The 20,989-nt window shown below is 39.1% G+C and overlaps 1 protein-coding gene across 10 annotated transcripts in view; it reads right to left on the bottom strand.

The window, feature by feature from the left end:
• lrrc7 (leucine rich repeat containing 7) overlaps positions 1-20,989 on the bottom strand; it is a 131,452-nt gene that overhangs the window by 24,226 nt on the left and 86,237 nt on the right. For 7 of the 10 annotated variants that reach the window (XM_034081726.1, XM_071202927.1, XM_034081727.1 and 4 more), the window contains exons 3-18: positions 16,929-17,131; positions 12,046-12,163; positions 11,658-11,736; positions 10,874-10,963; positions 10,536-10,592; positions 9,161-9,224; positions 8,493-8,567; positions 8,247-8,391; positions 7,271-7,343; positions 7,055-7,072; positions 3,669-3,798; positions 3,105-3,220; positions 2,808-2,877; positions 1,656-1,755; positions 1,259-1,383; positions 235-486 (exon numbers count right to left, since the gene is read on the bottom strand). In XM_034081726.1, the coding sequence (XP_033937617.1) occupies positions 235-486; positions 1,259-1,383; positions 1,656-1,755; positions 2,808-2,877; positions 3,105-3,220; positions 3,669-3,798; positions 7,055-7,072; positions 7,271-7,343; positions 8,247-8,391; positions 8,493-8,567; positions 9,161-9,224; positions 10,536-10,592; positions 10,874-10,963; positions 11,658-11,736; positions 12,046-12,163; positions 16,929-17,117 (1,701 nt within the window). In that variant the 5' untranslated portion in view covers positions 17,118-17,131. The remainder of the gene's footprint in view (positions 1-234; positions 487-1,258; positions 1,384-1,655; positions 1,756-2,807; positions 2,878-3,104; positions 3,221-3,668; positions 3,799-7,054; positions 7,073-7,270; positions 7,344-8,246; positions 8,392-8,492; positions 8,568-9,160; positions 9,225-10,535; positions 10,593-10,873; positions 10,964-11,657; positions 11,737-12,045; positions 12,164-16,928; positions 17,132-20,989) is intronic. The other 3 variants (XM_071202923.1, XM_071202924.1, XM_071202925.1) reach the window with 3 other exon arrangements.

Here is a 20,989-nt window from a genome sequence, read left to right as displayed (position 1 = left end):
ACACACACACACACACACACACCATTCATTTGTGCTGCTCTTATACCTTTATGATCACAGGTATCAATCCTACAGACACACTGATGTATTGTATGGTGTGGTATGGTGATGTTTTTTTTTGTGTGATACAAACAATATTCATTTTCAGGATATGCATGAGAAATCATATTTTTTACATATAACGGGAAAAAATACGAAACAAAACCTGTGAGGCTTGGAGTGTGTGTTTCCTACCTCTTTGGGAGGAAGGGGCCACGGTGGTTCATACTCTTTGCTGAGGTGTGTGTGTTCCATGTTGGTTCCTGCTGATGTGGCAGTGCCTGTGCTCAGCTGGTGCTGGTGCTGGTGCTGGAGTTGGTGCTGATGCTGGTGTTGGTGCCCATGCCCGCCGTGTACACTTTTACCCACTAGGCTTTGCACTGACTTGACCATGTTCTTGAGGTCCTCAGGGTAAGGTGTCGGGTAGCGCTTAAGGTTAATCTCCACCTACACACAAAAAAGTTAATATGTTAGGAAACACAGGCAAAATGACACAAAAACACGCAGCAAGCGTTTAGTAGATATGGTAGAAAATAAGTGTCTGTGAAACGTCAAAACATTTAAAATAAGACATACATTCTGATTGTTATGTTGTGGTAGTTTTTTGAAATGTGTCATACTCACATTACGTTACTGACAGATCAATAATGTTTCATACACATACTAAGCTTCTTTAAGTAGGCACTAAACTGAGCATTTCAGACAGTAATAGTTTTTTTGTAAACTTAAGGCATGTAAAAATTTCAGGTATTAACATTGAAATTAGATTTATATTGTCCCAATTAGGAACAGATATTTTGTTATGTATGGGTATATTTTTGAGTCAAATTCCTTGTATATGCAGTTATGTACACATACTTGGCCAGTAAAGCTGACTCTGATTCTGATTAAACATTTGAACATTGGCACAAAGATTGTGCCTTTCATGTATTAGAAATGGCTCTAAATAGTATAAGATCCATAAGCTTTAGTGTTGGAAATATGAGATGTAGCATCAGAGATAAAGAAACACCACAGTTGCCAAATTGATCCAAATCTATTTAAGAATCTGAGAGTGAATTAATAAAACAGTTGGGGGTGCTTCAGCTGCCAGCCGGTTAACGCTGGCTTTGCAGAACTTGAATATAAAGCCCTGATGCCTCATGTAACCCCCGTGCTCCGATACTTCAGAGAGAGAAAAACGGTCAGACAGACAGAAACACAGAGAAACAGAGCTGACCTTGACCTTCCCAGAGTTGTCTTCCTCTTCTTTCTTGTCATCAAAGTCAAAGGCCACAGTCATCCTCTGCTGCCTCTGCTCCTCCCACAGGATGGGATTAAAGCTGTCACTGTCCGACTGGTAATCTGGAAGCACGACCAACAACACACACCAAGGACAGGGTTAAAACCGTTGTCAAACATGTGTGTGCAGATTGTTAGACACACACTTCCACATTCAGCTCAAACGTATATTTACAAACCCACAAATCACACACATTTAGGCCCATAGCTTCAGAGCACATGCTGCAATGTATTATTGTTGTAATATTGCTATAGTGTGATAAAAACAAATCATTCTCTGGCCTTTTGTTTCATGTCTATCCACACACATAGACATACAGACACACAGTTTGTACCCTCATCGTGTCGCGGTTGCTGAGGAAACATGTAGTTGGTCAAAACCTTCTGTTTGGTTTCAGGGTGGGCTTCTGTCTGCAGCGGGATCAGAGCCTTGGACTGCAAACACAGACACACACAGAAGTAGAATTTACCATTTTACCTAATATTCATAAAGGGGAGACACAAATTAGAATTGTGTATTCAATGAGTTGAATAAATTGTCAAATGCCTCTTTAATTTGCATGATCGACTCATAAAACACATTGACTGACATCGATTAAAATAGTAATGCGATAATATAAAATAGTAATGCGATAATATATTATCGCATATATATATATAGCAAATCAAACTACATTAATGCATTGCTGTTTTGGTATATGAATGAAAGAAAACCATTCATTAAACTGTAACACATTCTGCTGGTTCATTTGAATAAAAAAGTGCAAATGACATTGCTTAATGTGAGTTTCTGTTGCAACATTTGCATATTTGAGTGCCAACTTTAAGCAAAAGACTGAACAAACTTTCCTTGATTGCATTTGAATTTCAAATGTTGTTATTTCTAGAGCTGTTTAAAAAAGATTGACTTAGATTTCAAATGATCTGACTTTGATGTAACTTTAAATGTCATATGAAATGTTAAAATTCATAGTAGTTATAACAAAATAATATAGAACAATAACGCTTCATACTTAATGGACACCACTGACTGCATCATACAGTAGAGTGAGATTGTTATCGGCAGTATTTCTGCGTACAGTTAAATGCAGTAAATTATTTAATAAAGCAAGTCATCAACTCATCATTGGGCCTCAGAAAACTAAACATGGCCGGCCAAAAATAAAGATAAAGGGAACAGTAAACATAATTCTGCTAAAGGTAATAACCAACCCTTCCTGCAGATGTTTAACTTAAAATGTTTTCCTTGGAGATAAAGGAATAATGCACTTGCAACAGAGGAAGGAGACATTGGGTTTGCCTCACAGGCGTTTATAATCAATATGATAAAACGGAAGAATTCACAGATGAATACCTCTTACAATTAGTCTGAGTCCACATAGGGCCTGGTTTACTTATATAAAAACTGAAGCTGTGTGTGTTTGTGCTGCATACTGTACTTGTTAGTATGTACACTCTCTCCTGGTGAAATGATGAGGAAGAGATACCTGATTGTCAGAGAGCCAGAGAGCTGCCAGGTCCTTCAGCTTGGTAAAGGTAAACGGTAGATTCTTTAACCTGAGAGAGAGACACAGAAAAGGAGGGAGGGCGGACGATGGGAGAAAGAAAAGAGAGATGTTTCTTGTGCCCACGCACTGTACAGCCTGCAGAGCACGTAACCATGGCAACACACTCACCATCCCCATGGAAACTGCAGGCCGTGAGAAGTGCTACATAATCAAAACGGCCATTGATAAAATGTTGTGTGTGTGTGTGTGTGTGTGTGTGTGTGTGTGTGTGTGTACCTGTTATCACTCAGGTTAAGGACTCTTAGTTTAGTCATCTGTCCAATCTCATCAGGAAGAAACTCCAGTTTGTTGGAACGCATTGACATTACCGTCACGTTCTTACAGTTACCGATCTGAGAGACACACACACACACACACACACACACACACACACACACACACACACACACACACACACACACACACACACACACACACACACACACACACACACACACACACACACACACACACACACACACCAACTAACTATCAGATCACAATACGATTAAGTCTATTACTGAATACACACCTTAGAACAAGCGACATTACATTTACAGTTTTAAGTACTAGAGATTTACTGGATCAATGGTTGGGTCTTTAAAATGTCTGAACATCTGTAAAAGTAGCAAACTAAATAGAATCTTTAATTGCTATTTGACCAACTGTAGAGAATCACATACATACTTAAATTATGTTCATAGAAATAAATGAAAAACAGTACATTTTCATAATTGATACTCTCTTTCGTGCACTGAGGATGTGTAAAGGTTCTTTATACAGTATGTTGATTCCTCCTACCTCCCGGGGCAGCTCTATGAGGAAGTTCTCGTCAGCAGCAAACGTCCTCAGGTTGTGCAGGTAGCCGATAGTGGGAGGCAACGACTCCAACTCATTACAACTACAGTCAAACTCCTCCAAAAGAGACAGACTGGAGGAAAGGAACAGAGGCAGAGAGGAAGAGATACAGAGAAAATGACAGAGAAAAGAACATTATTCTGCAATATCTCAGCTGAAACCTTACAAAACTTACTCAGGTATTATTAGATAAGGATAGTGCTACTCTTTTTTTTCATATTTCCATCAAATCCTGTGAAAAGACTTAACCAAGAATGGATTCATCCAACTGTCAAGAATTGTCCGTGTAGATAAAGCCAGAGTCCAAAAGTCATTGAAAACACATCAATGAGCCACAAGTTGCACTGAATCAGATGTTCCTTTATGAGATATTCCCACAAACACCAGCCTGTGGTGTAAAATATTGAAAATATATCTATATCTGTTTGAGGAAACTTCAGACCTTTTATATAATAATAATAATAATAAGATTTAAAGCAGGTCTTTAGTATGAGTTAATGGGCTGAGGACTACAGACAGGATATTGAGAGAAGGACTTACACATTGTTGGTTTGTTTCATTTTGTGGGATTTGTTGACAATAAGAAACATTTAGAATGAATCCAATCACATCCTGTTACATGTCATGATACATAAAAGCGTTACATTAGAAGGAGAGAGTGATGGGAGAAGGAAAAGATCATCCGTTGAAGAATAGGTTAATAAATTGCATCACAACCAACCAAATCCATCTTTGTCACTTGTAATTCGGTCTGAATTGTTGACCCCCTATCATTCCCCCTCCCCCAATGTATCACCTATTGATGTCTAAAATTCTTCAACATGGATCTCAACTTCTTCACACCACCAAGATTCACAGTAACATCAGCGGCAGGCCCTCTACAGGACCCCCTGACCCCCCCTTGACTGCCATCAGTGGCCTAGCAGCCCGCTAACAGCAGGCTAATGCTAATGAGACAACACTTTTACATTAATGTACTGTCACTGTTAACATTGCATTAGTCTGCCATTATTATCCCCAGTGGACCTGGACCATCTGGGCCACCATACGGGCCGACGGGAGAGTCGGGGGAGGTTCACATCCTACTTTAAGATGTATGCCTTCTTTATTATGTTCTCCTCAGCATTGTTTGTATTCCTACCTCAAATAATGAAAATGCCTCCTGCTACTCCCACAAAAACAAAGTGTACCAAATATAATATTTAATTTGTCTACTATCTGACCCCAAGCTCTATAAATCTACCCATTAGGAAACATAGTTGCTCAGTGGGTTGTCACAAGGTCACTTTTAGACACACTCGTTTAATATCCTTCTTTCTGTAGGATAAATGCTTTTGTTTAGGTTTTCACAAGGTGATAGGGTTACTCAGCAAGAAACTTACAGTCATACTTCACCCCCAAAATGAACATGGGATGTATATAAATTATTCATCCTGTGTTACCCTTACATTTGTGAAGAAAACTCGAGTTTTTCTCGCATACCTCCATGGTGATCAAAGTATCCATGAACTTTGGTAAAGCGGGGCTGCATTCAAAAACAGCAAATCTATATGAACACATTCAGTTGCAACTTCACATCCAAATCCAGGTCTAATGTATCTAGTGAAATGCTCTCTACTTCCAAAGCACATGTTTTTCTGCTCAAAGACTTTTTGTTAGTATTTAAGCAGTGTTGCTGTTGTTGAACATGGACCACACTTACTTTAATCAATAAAGAATGCTCTCATTCTTTGATTCTATGTTCACTGTGGAGGCATGCGGGACGTTTTCTATAGGAATTCATGGTAATACAGGGTTAATCGTTTGTACAGAAAGTGTTATTTTGGAGGTAAAGTAAAACGCAGCCTGAACACTAAAGGTAACATCTGGTTAAAGGATTCAGCTCATGTAATGCATTACAGTCCACTCATAGAGAGGAGCCTACAGTAGTTACCTGGTGTAAAATATTCTTGCCCATTTTGAAGCTGTGAATAATAACCTTAAAACATACTTGAATATGTAACTGCACTGCTTATTGGATTATATATAATCCACAATGGGCTGTACATCAATACAGACAAAAATATGCTGATTCAGCCCTGTGTATTTAAAGCATACACAGTAAATACCCCGTTGTACTAACGCAGATAGAATACAATGTAGAGTTGGTTGAAGTACAGGCACAGGTACAATTATCACATGTATCATTAATAAGCAACACTTAGGGGTAAGAAGATGATCATTTGCAGGTGTTTCTGGTTGAATCAGAGGAGAAGCAATGGATCTACAGAACTACTTATTGAGGCTGAAACCTGGGATTTGTTCAGGAAGACAAAATGTTTTCAGAGCGTTCAGATACAAAAGTGTTTTTGGGAGTTTCATTTAAATCAATGAATGTAAAATAGTCGTACAAATATAATCCATCATAGATCATCTTATTCACACAATGTTCCAGGAGACTACTCAAACAGCAAGAAGGAACAGAACCAATTGACTCCAATTAAATTCATATTTATCCTGCTTTAGACTTTGCTGTGTTACTTTCTCCCAATCTCTAAAAAAACCAGCAAAAAGACTCAATGAAAATACTTCTGTTTACAATTATTAAAGGTGGGGTAGGTAAGTTTCAGAAACCGGCTCGAGATACACTTTTTGTTATATTCCATGGAATGCTCTTAACATCCCGATAGCAATAAATATCTTAAGTGCTTTGACAAAAAATCCATAAAAAAATCTGTCATCTGTGGAAGCCGTAATACTGTAAAAAGCACGAACAAACCGTTTAGCCGGCCCGCTAAACGGATTGGATTGCCACCCTGTCTGTCAGCCTTCCATCTCGTGCACACACAAATGTATCTCGTGCCCTCATTGGGCGTGCCGTAATTGGGCGTGTATTGCGCGTTCATGTGTGTTGGAGGAGGTGCTCTGTAAGGAAGTCTGAAGGAAGGGGCGGATTCTTTTCGGCTGTGTACTTTCAAATTTTAGTGCACTCGAGCCGGTTTATGAAACTTACCTACCCCACCTTTAAAAGGTTGTCTTTCAAAAGCAACTTTAATCTGAACTGTGATGGCTTATAATAAGAATTATTATCATGAAATTACAGTAATAATTTTACATGCAATCATTTGTGTCTCCAATCCATATTCAATTAGAAAATTAAGATGTTATTCAAATGTTAGGTCCACATTTTGATTTTTTTTCCCTTCAATTTTGCATGTCATTTGGATACATTTTAAATGCTTCCCACAGCCCCAGCTAGTTTTGAGCGTGTCTGTTTGTATTTGTAACGCAGCTGAACATCTATCTGTCTCTGAACGCAACCCTGGATCCAGTAGGCTAATGTTACTCACCCGTGCTTGGGCTTCGGACTAATGCCACGGCAACGCAGCAAACACAACACACAGAACGGCCCAATCATGAGCCAGCATAACAACACAGCAGCTAACAGTAGTCAACAACAACCCACCAAAGATAATCCTGCTGAAAAAATCTGACAAAGCATTGTTCATTATCTGTTTTCTTTTAGAGCATACGTTTGTTTGTGTGCATGTGTGTGTGTTCCTTACCTCCCGATGGTGTTAGGCAGTGAGGTCAGCTGGTTGTCATCTACCTTCAATGTTGTCAGCTTCTTCAACATTCCTACACAATATACAAACACACATACAAAATCACAATGACACACAAAAGTCATCTCGTAAATATTAGACAGAGCTCTGAAACGATTGACTGTAAAAAGTGGATTTAAGTACAAAGTTGGCACCATTCTTATTCTTATAACACATCCGATGACATTTCTAAAACCAACAAAGATTTGGACCTAATTCTGAGGATCTCTTTGTAGCCACTGCGTGATATAGCTTATTCATCTTTTTATTAAACTCCAATGCTGTCTAAAAACAGCCACCAATGAGCCACATATTTGCAGTGGGTGTCATTTCCTTCATTACAAGAAACACTATAGTTTATTTTGAATCAATCCCACATCCTGCTGCCATAAATATTCCCCAGGCAGCGCCATAAAATGCATATTAATCAAGGTCTAAAAATAGTCCCAAACAAATGCAAAATGTATTCCTGTTGGATAAGCATTTGCTAAAACTACCCTGGCCAGCTGTTCTAGTATATTACTGAAGATTAAAAAGCTGATTTTAAAGATGTTAACCTTCAGGAATCACTGGGCGTGGGATATCTTTCCATGTGATTTATTGCTAATTAGAACAATATATAATAAATCCAGTTTTATCTTATGTTATCTGTGCTACGTCACTATTACAGCTAAACAGTGTCTGCACACACACACTGACTTTGACTTGACAACTCTTACTTATGATATGTAAACCACAGGCCTGTGCTGCTCCCATTCAGGAGATACACAGGTGTGAATTTAAATGCATTGCTACAGCGTCATCAGCTTGAGTGTTTGTGTGGGTATGAGTGTGTGTGTGTGTGTGTGTGTGTGTGTGTGTGTGTGTGTGTGTGTGTGTGTGTGTGTGTGTGTGTGTGTGTGTGTGTGTGTGTGTGTGTGTGTGTGTGTGTGTGTACCTATAGAGTCAGGGAGCTGCTGCAGCATGTTGGAGGACAGTAACAGGTCTTCTAAGGCTTCGCAGCCTGAGATATCCGTGTCCAACGACTCGATGCGATTCTTAGCTAAGTCAAAGTACCGCAACTGACGGAGTTTTCCTATGGCCTGCAGCCGGTAGGGGGAGAGAAAGAAAAGAGAGCGTCATTTCATATAAAAAGTAATTCCATAGTTCCTTTTTATCACTGCAAAAGTGTCTGTGTTCTTACCCCTGGTATACACTGTAGAGAGTTGTTATCCAGCCACAGCTCTTTTAGGTTGTGGATCTGTTCCAACACCTCCGGCTAACAAGCCAAACAGAGGAAACCATATCAGCATGTACAGAGCACATGAGCAACAACGAATATGCAGATATGCTGCTATTTATATAAAACAACTGTATAATTCAGTCAAATCATAGGACACCTTCTGTGAACATATACAGATCCAAATAATAACTTTAATGAATCTCCTGATCTTTGGCATAAATAGAGAACAATCAAAAAAAGTGTGAGACTGGCAATCTCACAGGAGACTTCCTGCTTGACCTTGATGTAATATCCAAACCTTTCTACCTCTATCATGTCGCTAGGTCCCATTTCAGTGTGCAACTAAAGGACAGTACGCTGAACTTGCTCCTGCCTCACTGAGACAGCCTACTGAGGATTCACCATATCTCGTATTTGTTCTATATGAACTTTCAGGGCAGAGGCTCCCAAAATAGGACAAAGCATCTGTGTTCGGGTTCTTTTTCTCTTTACAAATAAACATAGTTCAACAGGTTCTACAGTTCTATAGAGGAGTTCAGATTCGAGCTTGCTGTGATCATGTAGGACAATCTCAATGTACAACATATTACACATTTAAACACTTAAGTTATGCTGCTTGTCAGTCTCACCATCTCAGTGAATTCATTGCTACCCAGATCCAACCTCTCCAACTGTGTCAGTCTGTGGATGGACCTGAGAAGAGAGAATACATACATAAAAGTGCATTGTGACTTACTAAATGTATATATATATATATATATATATATATATATATGTGTTCTTCCCACCTAACCACAAAGCCAATATGCTGTACACTAAAATAATATTTGTTTTTATTTATTTACATTTTTTTCAAGTTTGAATTATTATCCTTCAACATGTGTCTTGTTCCTACTGTAGTTCTTATGTTTGTTTCTATTGCAATTCTGATAATTAATTATGTTAGCATTTCTCATGTCACACCCCCATTTTACTCACTCACAAATACAGCCTTTAAATGTTAAAATCACCTCAACATTTAGTTTAATTAAAATCTAGCATCGAGATTGTTGCTATTGCAAATCTGACATTGACTATGCATGCCATTTCTTTATAGACATTTATAGACAAAAACTAAACGGGTTTTCCAAATTGCTGCAGGTTAACCATATTCTTAGTTGAAAGGCAAGGGGCATTGTGGACTGGTAGTTGTGAAGTAGTAATTGCAGCCACATTGTCATTATCGCTTAACATAATATAATGTAATTGAAATCACTGCTACTGTACTCTACAAGGGTTATCTTGTTAAGTAAAAAGGTTCTCTCTCCTAGTTAGTTTTTGTATTCAAACAGTAATCATTTAAAACAGTTAGAAGAGATACATTATGGTTTGGCTTTATCAGTATTCATGACCACCTGCCAGAGATAAGTTTTAATCTGGACACCTGGGAAAGCAAGCATCATCCCGCTAATATCATGAAGCATCTGTGTGTGTGTGTGTGTGTGTGTGTGTGTGTGTGTGTGTGTGTGTGTGTGTGTGTGTGTGTGTGTGTGTGTGGTGTGTGTGTGTGTGTGTGTGTCTAGCATTACTGTACTTGTGGGGACCTACATATGTTTACATAGTCACGTGTGGGGACTCGCCTCCCTTATGGGGACAAATTGGAGGTCCCCATGAGGGGAATCATTCATTTTAGGGTGAAGACTTGGTTAGGATTAGGATTAGGGTTAGGGTTAGGGTTAGGCATGTGTTGGTTATGGTTAAGGTTAGGATAAGTCTCCAGGAAATGCATGTAAGTCAATGTAATGTCCCCTGAAGTGATGTATACATGGTGTACGTGTGTGTGTGTGTGTGTGTGTGTGTGTGTGTGTGTGTGTGTGTGTGTGTGTGTGTGTGTGTGTGTGTGTGTGTGTGTGTGTGTGTGTGTGTGTGTGTGGTGTGTGTACGCAGCTGTACATGATAATGAATGTGTCTTCCACGTATTTGTTTCTTTCTAACACACACAAACACTGTGTTGTTTTTTCTTACTTTGGCATGGTTTTCAGGTGGTTCTCTCTAAGCTCCAGGATCCGTAGTTTTGAAAGTCTGAAAGACAGAAGTCACATGAAACAAGACTAATTTTACTGTTTGTTATTAAGATATTCAAATCAATTGTTTAAAACATATGATGATCTGCTTCTTCTTTTTTTAAAGAACAAATAATTATGAGCAGAAAAAAACATTTCAAGACTGACAAACCTATATGCTCATTTTCAACATATATCATCTTTACAATATAAACTAGTGGCAGTAGGTTAGAGCCTAAAGTGCCAATCCAGCACAGTCACAACCAACCACACATGAACAATTACATGCCATCACTTTACCTGCCAAAGTTAGCGGGCAGATACTCCAAGAAGGCATCGTTTAAGAAGAGCTGGGTCAGATTCAGGAGCTGCGTAAAACCATCTGGGAGTCTGGAAGAGAGGGAAATGACCAGTCAGAAATACAGGAAGAAATATGAGAAAGAGAAGAACAAGTTGTGTTTCCTTGAAGTGACAACATTGATTTAAATATCTTTCTATAACAATGCATCGACTCATCTTATGCTCATCTCACATGCACAAACAGGCTTCATGGACATTACACCGCAGTAACTAGCAGCTGATGCTCCAATAGTGAACATCATCCGCATTTTATTGTAGCAATTATATATTCTATAGTTCAGTCCAAGCTGAGCCCAAAGGATGGTTGCATGATAGGTGGATGCAATGAACAGATATATGAAGTACCAAAAAATAACAACAATACTGTCCGTCTCTGGACAAAAAAAGTTTCAACGGCTGAATACATCAAACAATCCTGAGCGGAATCCAGGTCCTCTCAAACTGGTTGATACAATTGGTCCTAACAACAGAACGTGGTGCACCAATTGGTCTCCATCAATAAATATACATGGTGATAGAGTCAGCGTTTTATCTGACTTTGTTATCCAGAAGCAGATCAATTAGCTTCTTCAGTTTTTATGTTAGTTAATATTGTCTATCTTTCTGAACTTTGTGAAATGACTTGTGAAATAGATTTAACTCGTGCTGCCATCAAACTAGAGACTTCCATTGATAGGAGTAAGATGTTGAAGATGTTTCTAGATGATGTGCGTTGGTGTCTTACTTGGTGATAGGGTTGACACTGGCCTCCACCACAGACAGGCCTTTACAGCATTTTATATTGTCGGGAAACTCCTGGATACCTGTGACACAGTGACACAGAGATGGAAGAGAACATTTGAATTATTTCGACTTTTTGTTGAGGGAATCACTAGAAAGACATGTAATTGTTATTCACAGTGAGTTTTGTGAATGTTTATACAATGCCAAGCTTTGTCATATAAAATAGAATCATATCGAATTGAGAATATTGTGATTACGAGGCTTTATTCTGAGGTCTTAGGAGTCAAATTGCTGTTGACCAACATTTTAATTGATGTTCAAATTGATGCCAAAGAGTTAGCAGTAGTTTTTTTTATATTCGGGTTTGTTCTTCATCTGAGGAATATTACCGTTTTTACTGATGTCTAGCTCCTTGAGGTTGACCAAGCTGGCGATGGTGGTGGGCAGGTTGGAGAGGTCGTTGTCCGGCATACTCAGCTTCTTCAAGGCCTGGCAGTTAAAGAGTTGCTGTGGAAACAAAGAGAGGAATAAATAATTATTATAGTCAATTGGCAATATCACAAGGACCTTTAGTAGAGGGTACGAAAGGAAAGAGAGACAAAAAGTAAGCTGGAGGCACGCAGCGCTTAATGTTGTAGAAAAGCAGTGCTTATTCTATGAATAATGCAGAATTAACCTCCTACATATGGTGGCCCCTAGGGAGAAAACACACACTTGAGTGAGAGCAAAAACATTCAGAGCACTGTGGCCTTAATAGAGAATTACTGCAAATGCCAAAACATATAAAAGAGTGAAACACATAACACATAACAAGGAAAGTGCTCGGAATATAGAAAAGTAAATGGTAAATACCAAAGCACACACAAAAACAAATGCAAAAACATGAAGGAATATGCACTCCAGCTTCAGAAATGCAGTGATAGACCAATTTTTAGAAGGAAGAAATAAAGTGTTTGTTGTAATCATCTTAACTGAACATCTACTAAATTTTGTTTTCGAAAGAGCACTCAACCCTCACTACTTTACAAAATCACTAATGTCATTTGTATGCTAGCGTCGAGTAGTTTACTCATTAGCAAACATTGTGTAAATAGCATTACTTAGCTTTTGTAGTACTTACTGTGGCTATGCTAACATGACTGTTCAAGAAGTAAGATAATTAACTGACGTGTACAGACTATCTTCTGATTTACTCAAATTGGCATAATGTCTGTATCCACAGCAAGAACATAAGATGATAATGGCAAACAAACAGCCCATGTGGGCTACTAGTGTATAACGTCTCAATTAACTATTGCTGTGCAGCCAAATACACAAATCTCTTCATTTCCTAGCCTGAGATGATACAATTGTGTAAGCGTTGTATTTTATCTTTACATACAGTAGTGTAGTTGGAGGACTCTTCTATAACCACACTCAGTTAGCACAGGTGGAGCATAACTTGCCTCACTTTTGGTTCCCTGAACAGTTTAATTCAATAACATCAATGTTATTATTATTAAAGATGGTAAATGCTGATGATTTCCTGCGTAGAAGTATACATTAAACCATTTGTAAGAATGGCAAAACATTTTAAACTTAACAAATAATGAAATGGTTGCTACAGTGAACTTTGGTTCTCTTTTTCTGTGTTTCCGTACATTACCTTAACTAAGAGCTGATCATATAAATCACATGTAAAACAAGATGAAATGTGCCGAAACACTTCCAGAGTGTGCTGTGTTTGTAAGTTGCACCGTTGCCGTGTAAACATGTAGCACCTTCACCTGCGACGTGTCACTCGGAGTGTGATTTGAGGTGTACTGTACCATAACATCCAATTATCTACTGATTTGCACTTTGTAATTCTAAACTCCTTATAATTCAAGCAAACATAAGCTCACTCACATTCATTCCTGCCAGCATTTCCAAGACCTTATACAAAGGAAAGTGAACCTACTATGGAGTCAGATTGCGTATGGAGTCAGATTTGGGTCAATATTCTAGCGCGCAAAACAGCTACTCACAAGTGGGACATGTGCTTTTACACGCGCATGAAACAAGAGACAGCCCTCTTGCTCACTCGCGGGAGTGTCAGCCTCACTTGCTCGCGGAGTCTGTCTACGCGCCGCGTGAAACGTTTCTGACACTTTGGGGCGGTGCCACTGGACTTTGATTGACAACTGCAAGGAAGCCCGGAGTTGCCAGGGTTTGATAAATGCCTGAACTACCAAAGCCGAGGAGTGACAGCTGCAAGATCAGTTGTCCATAAAAAACTATTATATTCGTAAAGTGTACAGCTAATATATATATATATATATATATATATATATATAAATTAATTTGATATAAAAAAAAATTCACATTAATTCTAGGAGTGTAATACTTTTACAAACACTATAGTAATAATATGCATTCATTATGACAACATCATAGTGTTCTTGTGTTAAAAAAACAACTACAGAAACACTATATATTATACTATAGTTATACTATTTAAAATAATATAGGAATACTACAAAGATCTAGATGCATAGTATTAATATTGAAATATTATAGGGCTACTATAGCTAATAAAATGGCACTACAGAAAAAACTATAGTAATACAATAGCTGGTGAAAAATACAAACTTACTAAAGGACACTATATACAACTCTTATAGTATACTATAGTAATACTATAATTCATTTATAGTTCATTTCGTAAGGGAGGTGCGTACAGCAGACAGCAGTTTTTCGACAGATACAGCCCACTCAAAAATATTTGTTTTATATAAAATTCATTAAGATATATATATATATATCTATTTATATATATATATTAGCTGTACACTTTACGAATATAATAGTTTTTTATGGACAACTTTACCATTCAGTCTCGTCCAACTGATCTTGCAGCTGTCACTCCTCGGCTCTTGATAGTTCAGGCATTTATCCAAACCTGGCAACTCCGGGCTTCCTTGCAGCTGTCAATCAAAGTCCAGTGGCTCCGCCCCAAAGTGTCAGAAACTTTTCACGCGCGCGTAGACAGACTCCGCGAGCAAGTGAGGCTCGGTACGTCCACACAGCAGCTTTCAAAAATCTTGAAAATCTTGGAGCTGGGCCATGTCTGAAAGCTTGGGGATTTTTTGCGAGCAACGCGACCAACAACCAATCACATGAATCTCGCCCCCCGACATACAAAGCAAAAAAACCCCGGGGATTTTATGCGAGCAATATATATATATAAACTCCCCAAACAGGCGAAAACCTACCAGTTTCACCCACTGTCTCTGCCATCTCCCTCCAGTTCCTCCGGTTGTATCCCGTTAATAGTTCTGGTCGTAAAGAACCGGGTGATTTGCTACGGTAATTTGTCGTTGGAATATGAGGAAATGAACTGCGGTCTGGTTCTCCCTGCTTACACGCGGTTTGATTGGCTAGCGCTTCTACTGTCATATTTGCATAAACGTGATTTGATTGGCTGGCGCTTCCAGCTCAGGTTCAAAAGTTGAACATTGCTCAACTTTTGAATCCTGGAAATCTTCGCTTCGCTCCCCCACAATGCAGTTCGGCGAAAAGCGAGGCAAAGTGACGTCATCCCCATTCAAAGTCAATGGGCAGAGAAGCGTTGGAAGCGGTGGAAGATTCGTCTAAAGCTGCTGTGTGGACGTAACACTCCCGCGAGCGAGCAAGAGGGCTGTCTCTCTAGCGAGCGAGCGCAAAGCCGCTCGCGGGGGTTTAATCTAGGCGCGGGTCATTTCATGCGTGTGTAAAAGCACATTTTCCACTCGTGACGTGAGTAGCTTGTTTTGCGCGCTAGAATATTGACCCAAATCTGACTCCATACCTACTGTATGCAGACATTTGAAGAGTTCATTTTAACTACATGTGAATCACAAACTGCCTTAAATAAAGTGCTGCTTTATGGACATATCATTTTAAATGATACACTTTTATGTATTTTTATAACCTGTTTTTAGATATTCACTATAATCTTTGTCACATCCTACTGTCACTGTTCAGACTGGCTCTGTGCCATGGGTCAGGCCCAGGCTAGGACACTTTGAGACACAATCACTTACTCACACACACTTAAGGAGCTCTTCAAGTCACTATTTTATAAAGGCCAATCATTCATTGGAAGCTCTTAGCACACACATAAAACATACATATGCGCATAATCAAGCCTTTTCCCGTCAGCTGAATGTCAGGTTTGCCTTGACTCAGTCTCCTTCATTGCAAGTTATATTAAGACATCGTATTTAGACATCTCTGTCATTTAAAAACCAGGACGGGTAATCAATAAAAATGAGACAGTGGTGCCCTCCTATAAACAGCACCTGTTATCTCGTTGAAATAATATTGGAAGGGCATTTGGTCTCATTTTACTGCAACGCTGTTTTCTTTAATGTCTCTGGGTGGCCTAAGATGCCTCTCGCCGATGTCTATTATGTGATGATGTGTATGAAGTACTGTGTATAAACATGGCCAAGAAAACAATATTGCTGATCTCCAGTCTCAAGACTCTCAAGAAATGGCAATGTCGATAAGTTAATTGATTTTCAAGAAACTTTCATGTACAGCCCTCCACAAGGAAATATCCCAACACTTATTGAAAGGATTGAATAGAAAAGTTGTGCAGTCATTATTCACAGAAGAAAAATCGTTATGACTTAGTCTGCTGATGATAGCATGGAGACACTAATATAAGGATTCACTTCAGAGCATTGAGTATACCTGAAGATGAGAACAATGTAGACGGACAAGCTGAGTCAGAAGTATACCCTAATTTGAATCTGATAGGATAAGCCATTTTGTTTTGCGACCAGCATTTTGTCCCGCTAGTGAGAAAGATCTTAGAAGGGCAAAGATTAATAGTATTTCTTATTGTAAGTTACGTTAAATACACATCACTGGAGTGTCTCTGTATCAGCAAATAATGGGCTCACAGACTATTAATACATATACAAGTTTAAACTACAGCCAACAAGTCAGAACAGTTTATGTTATGATTGGGGAATAAAGTTTCCCTTTTGTCAAATATGAAACAAAAGGAATATATACATTAATTTTGATTACTTTATCTAGTTTTACGTGCAAAGATGCAGATTTGCTGTGCTTTCCACCAACAGGTCAAAGCATGAAATACATGCATTTTCATTCTAGAACAAGGTCTGGAGTGGGCATTTCATAAATGCAACATTGGTCAACAGAAAGTTATTCACAAGGCCAGAGATAACTGACCAGCTTCGTCCAGGTTCAACAATTTAAAAAGTGGTTATAGAGAGAATACAAATATAAACATAATTACCTTGGGTAGTTCCTCAATCTGGTTGGCGTCGAGGTAGAGCTCCTCCAGAGTTCTCTCGAAGCTGAAGATCTCCTTGGGGACCTGCTGCAGGCTGCAGTGGGAGTAATCCAACACTGAGATTACTTCCTCTTCCCCACGGAAACAACGGCACGGCACCAGCCGACCAATCAGCTTCCGCTTAGTGGTCATCTCCAGACACTGCACTGTAGAGGCAAGGAGAGGAAGGAGATGACATGAGACGAATATCAGACAGTATGCATCTCGTAAAAATCAATCAGAAGATTGTTGGTAGGACATCACATCAGGCTCGTTCACCAACAGATGACAACAACAAAAAACCTCGGAAACATCCATTATTTTTTCTTCAATGGAGCTTTCATTAACAATCATTTGTGAGATTTTCTCTAAAACTTGCTAAAATGCAATCACGTGAGCTGTATTCATTAATGGTGACAGATGTCACTGCTTACCTGAGTAATACATTAATGAGTGCACACAATTACTCTTTTTCCAACAAAAAAAGGTGTATGTACAGGGACAAAGTGTACTGTAGGTGTCAATTGAAGTTGATAACAATTTATTATGGGGTTTCATCTTTTTCCTATTTGTATCACCTTCATTTGATGTGTTTTCTGATACTTTTGTTACCATTTTTTTTACCATGTCAAATGCCAATCCTAGCTTTGAACATACATGCATGAATCCATAAAGCTAACACATCTTGGCATTTTAACATGCTTCAACATAACAAAGCAACATTCTGAATAGAAGAGAGAGGGGAACAACACCTGTAAAATCTAGTAGGGAAAAGTTCCAGGGTACAAACTTTTAAAATAAAGACTAATCATACGACCATGGGAAACGGGGGGGGGGGGGGGGGGGGGGGGAGAATAACGCATGAAATAAGGCCTTAACTTTGGAGAAAAACACTTGATGTTTTTAACTCAGACAGCTAAAGACTCATATTAGCTTCAGATGCACTTTGTAATGCTTTCAATTGACCACCAGGCAAGTCTAACACCTAGGGCAGCTGTGTAATATAATCGTCATTCGTCAGCAGTTACACAGCATTCTGAGCCTCAACACTTTCTGTCAAACACATGCACGCACACACACCCACCCACCCACCCACACACACACACACACACACACACACACACACACACACACACACACACACACACACACACACACACACACACACACACACACACACACACACACACACACACACACACACACACACACACACACACACACACACACACACACACACACACACACACACACACACACACGCACACACACACACACACTCTTTACTCAAACACAGAGTCAGAGCTATATAATTATACTGAAGCCTTTGTAATTCTGCGACAACATCACTCTGTCACTCCATTACACAACTAGCTTTAAAAATCCAGCAGCTGAATAGCATGAGTACACTAACCACGGGTATTACAATTCTCCAGTGGGGATTTATCATTTAGAGTTATCATTTCAAACCCAAACACTTACTACACTCATTCACTGACAAATAAAAACGTGTTAATGCCAACCCTTTCAAATAGAACAAAGATTTATTTATTTTTCAGCTATCTTGACTGCCGCTTCAATTTCCTGTTTGATCTGGATGAGCAGAAACCAGCTGTGGTGAGGAGAAATGAAGTAAGAGAACAACAGGAGGGGATGAAAAGACATCGAGGAATCAAGAGGGGGAGAAAGGCGGAGAAAAGGAGGGCAGAACATATAAATAAAGAGGCGTAGAAAGCAGATTGAGGGCGAACGTGAGGCTGAGAGATAAGACAAATGTGACTTTATCTGTCTATAAACACAACACACACATGTCCAGCACCGTGTGACCAGATGAATTCAGAGGATAGACAGGGTGATCTTGAGCACGGTAAGGACGATATGTGTAATCTGCTCATGTGTGTTTTGTGGGGCGAAATCTGATCAGACTGCAGATCCAGGACTGTTTATCTTGAAAGGGCTGGACCATTATAATCAATACGTCCTTATCCACAGCCATGCGCAAAGCGGGCGTAATGAGGCGAGCGGGGATTTACTGTTTGTCTTCAGCATGTGTAAAGCAAACACTTAGAGCTTTTCATGGAGCTCACACCTTGGACCACTGATTCTTGTGTAACCCTGCATGTGTAGAGCTGAAAAGGTAACTTGGAGTTTGTTTAGTTAAAGTGGACCTATCATGCTATTTTTAGGCAATAGCATAGGTCTCAGATATATAAAAAAATATAAAAAACATGTCTATGAACTGTTTTGCTCAAAATACCAAACAGATTACCCATTTTAGCCATGCCTCATATCCCTCTATTTCACTTCCTGTTTCAAAAGTGCTGATTTGGGGTATAAAGCTTTACAAAAAAAAGAGGAGGGGGCTGATGCGGGAGATTCTACCGGCAGATTCTGCGGTGATGAAATGCCATATCATGGATTATCAAGGATTATTTCTGAAACAGTATGGAGATCAAAGGCTTTCTCTCTTGCCGGTCATACCACAAGGTGTGTTCCTTTTTATTTCCTGCTTCTTCACACACATGCTCTGTGCAGTACAGGTTAGCTTTGCTGAGTGTTAGCGTTGCTATTGTAAACATGCACCGACCATATTACGTCCAAAAAAGTCGTTTCTGAAAGCAACATTTCTGATAGGGCCGTGGGTGTAAAGCCAGCCTACATTGCCGATATTACGTCATATCGGACGCAAATCTGGATCAGCTCCGTTGTAGCCCCATTTTTAGAGATTTGGGTATGGAGGAAAAGAGAGAGTGATTTATTTGCTGACGCTGCGGGGACACATATTTATGTATAAAAGACATCAAAAAGTGCATTTTGCATGATAGGTCCCCTTTAAGGTTTCAACAATGAGGATTATACAACTCCGATAAGCTTCTACTATACCTTGTCGTCTTTCTGCCAGTACAATGTGGTGGACTGACAACTCAGAAAAAGATGAAGCAAAATTATAGTTGTGCAATAAGGGTACATTATTTCTTGTTAAGTAGAACAACGTGGTTAAACCTTTTCAACTCTCTTTCTTTTCAAGTGAAAATAATAGATCAGGCCTTAAGAAGACCAGGGAAGTAGCCATGGAGGCATGGGAGGAAATGGGAGAAAGTAGACAAATATTATAGGGCATAAACCGTGGGGAAACCATTTTGCACTTAGTTGTTTTAGGTTTTAATCACTATTTCACTTTTGTGGGAGTTCAAGGTCAAGATTTAGATTTAAAAAACTTAATTTAATTTGTACATTGTCTATTCAGTAACAAGTTGGAGCTTTGAAATTCATATATTGATTATTTATTAGTCCCCCTTTCGGATTCTTTTACCACTTTCCCCGTCCTGTTGAAATACTGTATAATGATTAATTTATTATATGCGGAGGCGTGTGGCGTAGTGGGTTGTGTGTAGGTGTTTGGAACAGGGGGTCACAGATTCAAAACCCACTGCAGTCAGCATGTCGTTGTGTCCCTGGGCAAGACACTTCACCCCAAATTGCTCCTGTGGGGATTGCCCACAGTATTGAGTATGTAAGTCGCTTTGGATAAAAGCGTCTAACAAGTGACATGTAATTTAATTATATACCTGCCGACCTAAAACTCATGTTGTTTGGATTTGCCAATTAAAAATGGTCAAGTTTTAGTATAAAATGTCATATTTCTAAATAACTTGTGCAACAGCCTCACGATCAACAGTTATTGTTATGTTAACAGTTTCCAGGCTTTGAGCATTACACACATTTACAGGTGAAGACATCCTGCTGATCTGTACGTAATACTCTGCACCAAAGATGGTTCAATAGAAACTATGTGACACAAGACATAATATATATATACCTAATATACATATATAGTATTCATAGACATGTTTTAGGCTTACATGTCATTCAATTCTGGATGTAACAAGTGTTTGGTTTCAGGATGGCGCTCTAATCAGAAATGTCATACATCACTTTCCATCATAGCTACACAGAAGAAGCATTGGGATCCTCTCATTGGCTGAGCAAGCAGGCAATCTGATTGCTCACTTGGCTGAAAGCTA

Source organism: Pseudochaenichthys georgianus, chromosome 4 (assembly GCF_902827115.2).
Source record: "Pseudochaenichthys georgianus chromosome 4, fPseGeo1.2, whole genome shotgun sequence".
Classification (NCBI taxonomy): domain Eukaryota; kingdom Metazoa; phylum Chordata; class Actinopteri; order Perciformes; family Channichthyidae; genus Pseudochaenichthys; species Pseudochaenichthys georgianus.
The sequence above is the reverse complement of the archived record's forward strand: the minus strand, read 5'-3'. Positions and strand labels throughout refer to the sequence as shown.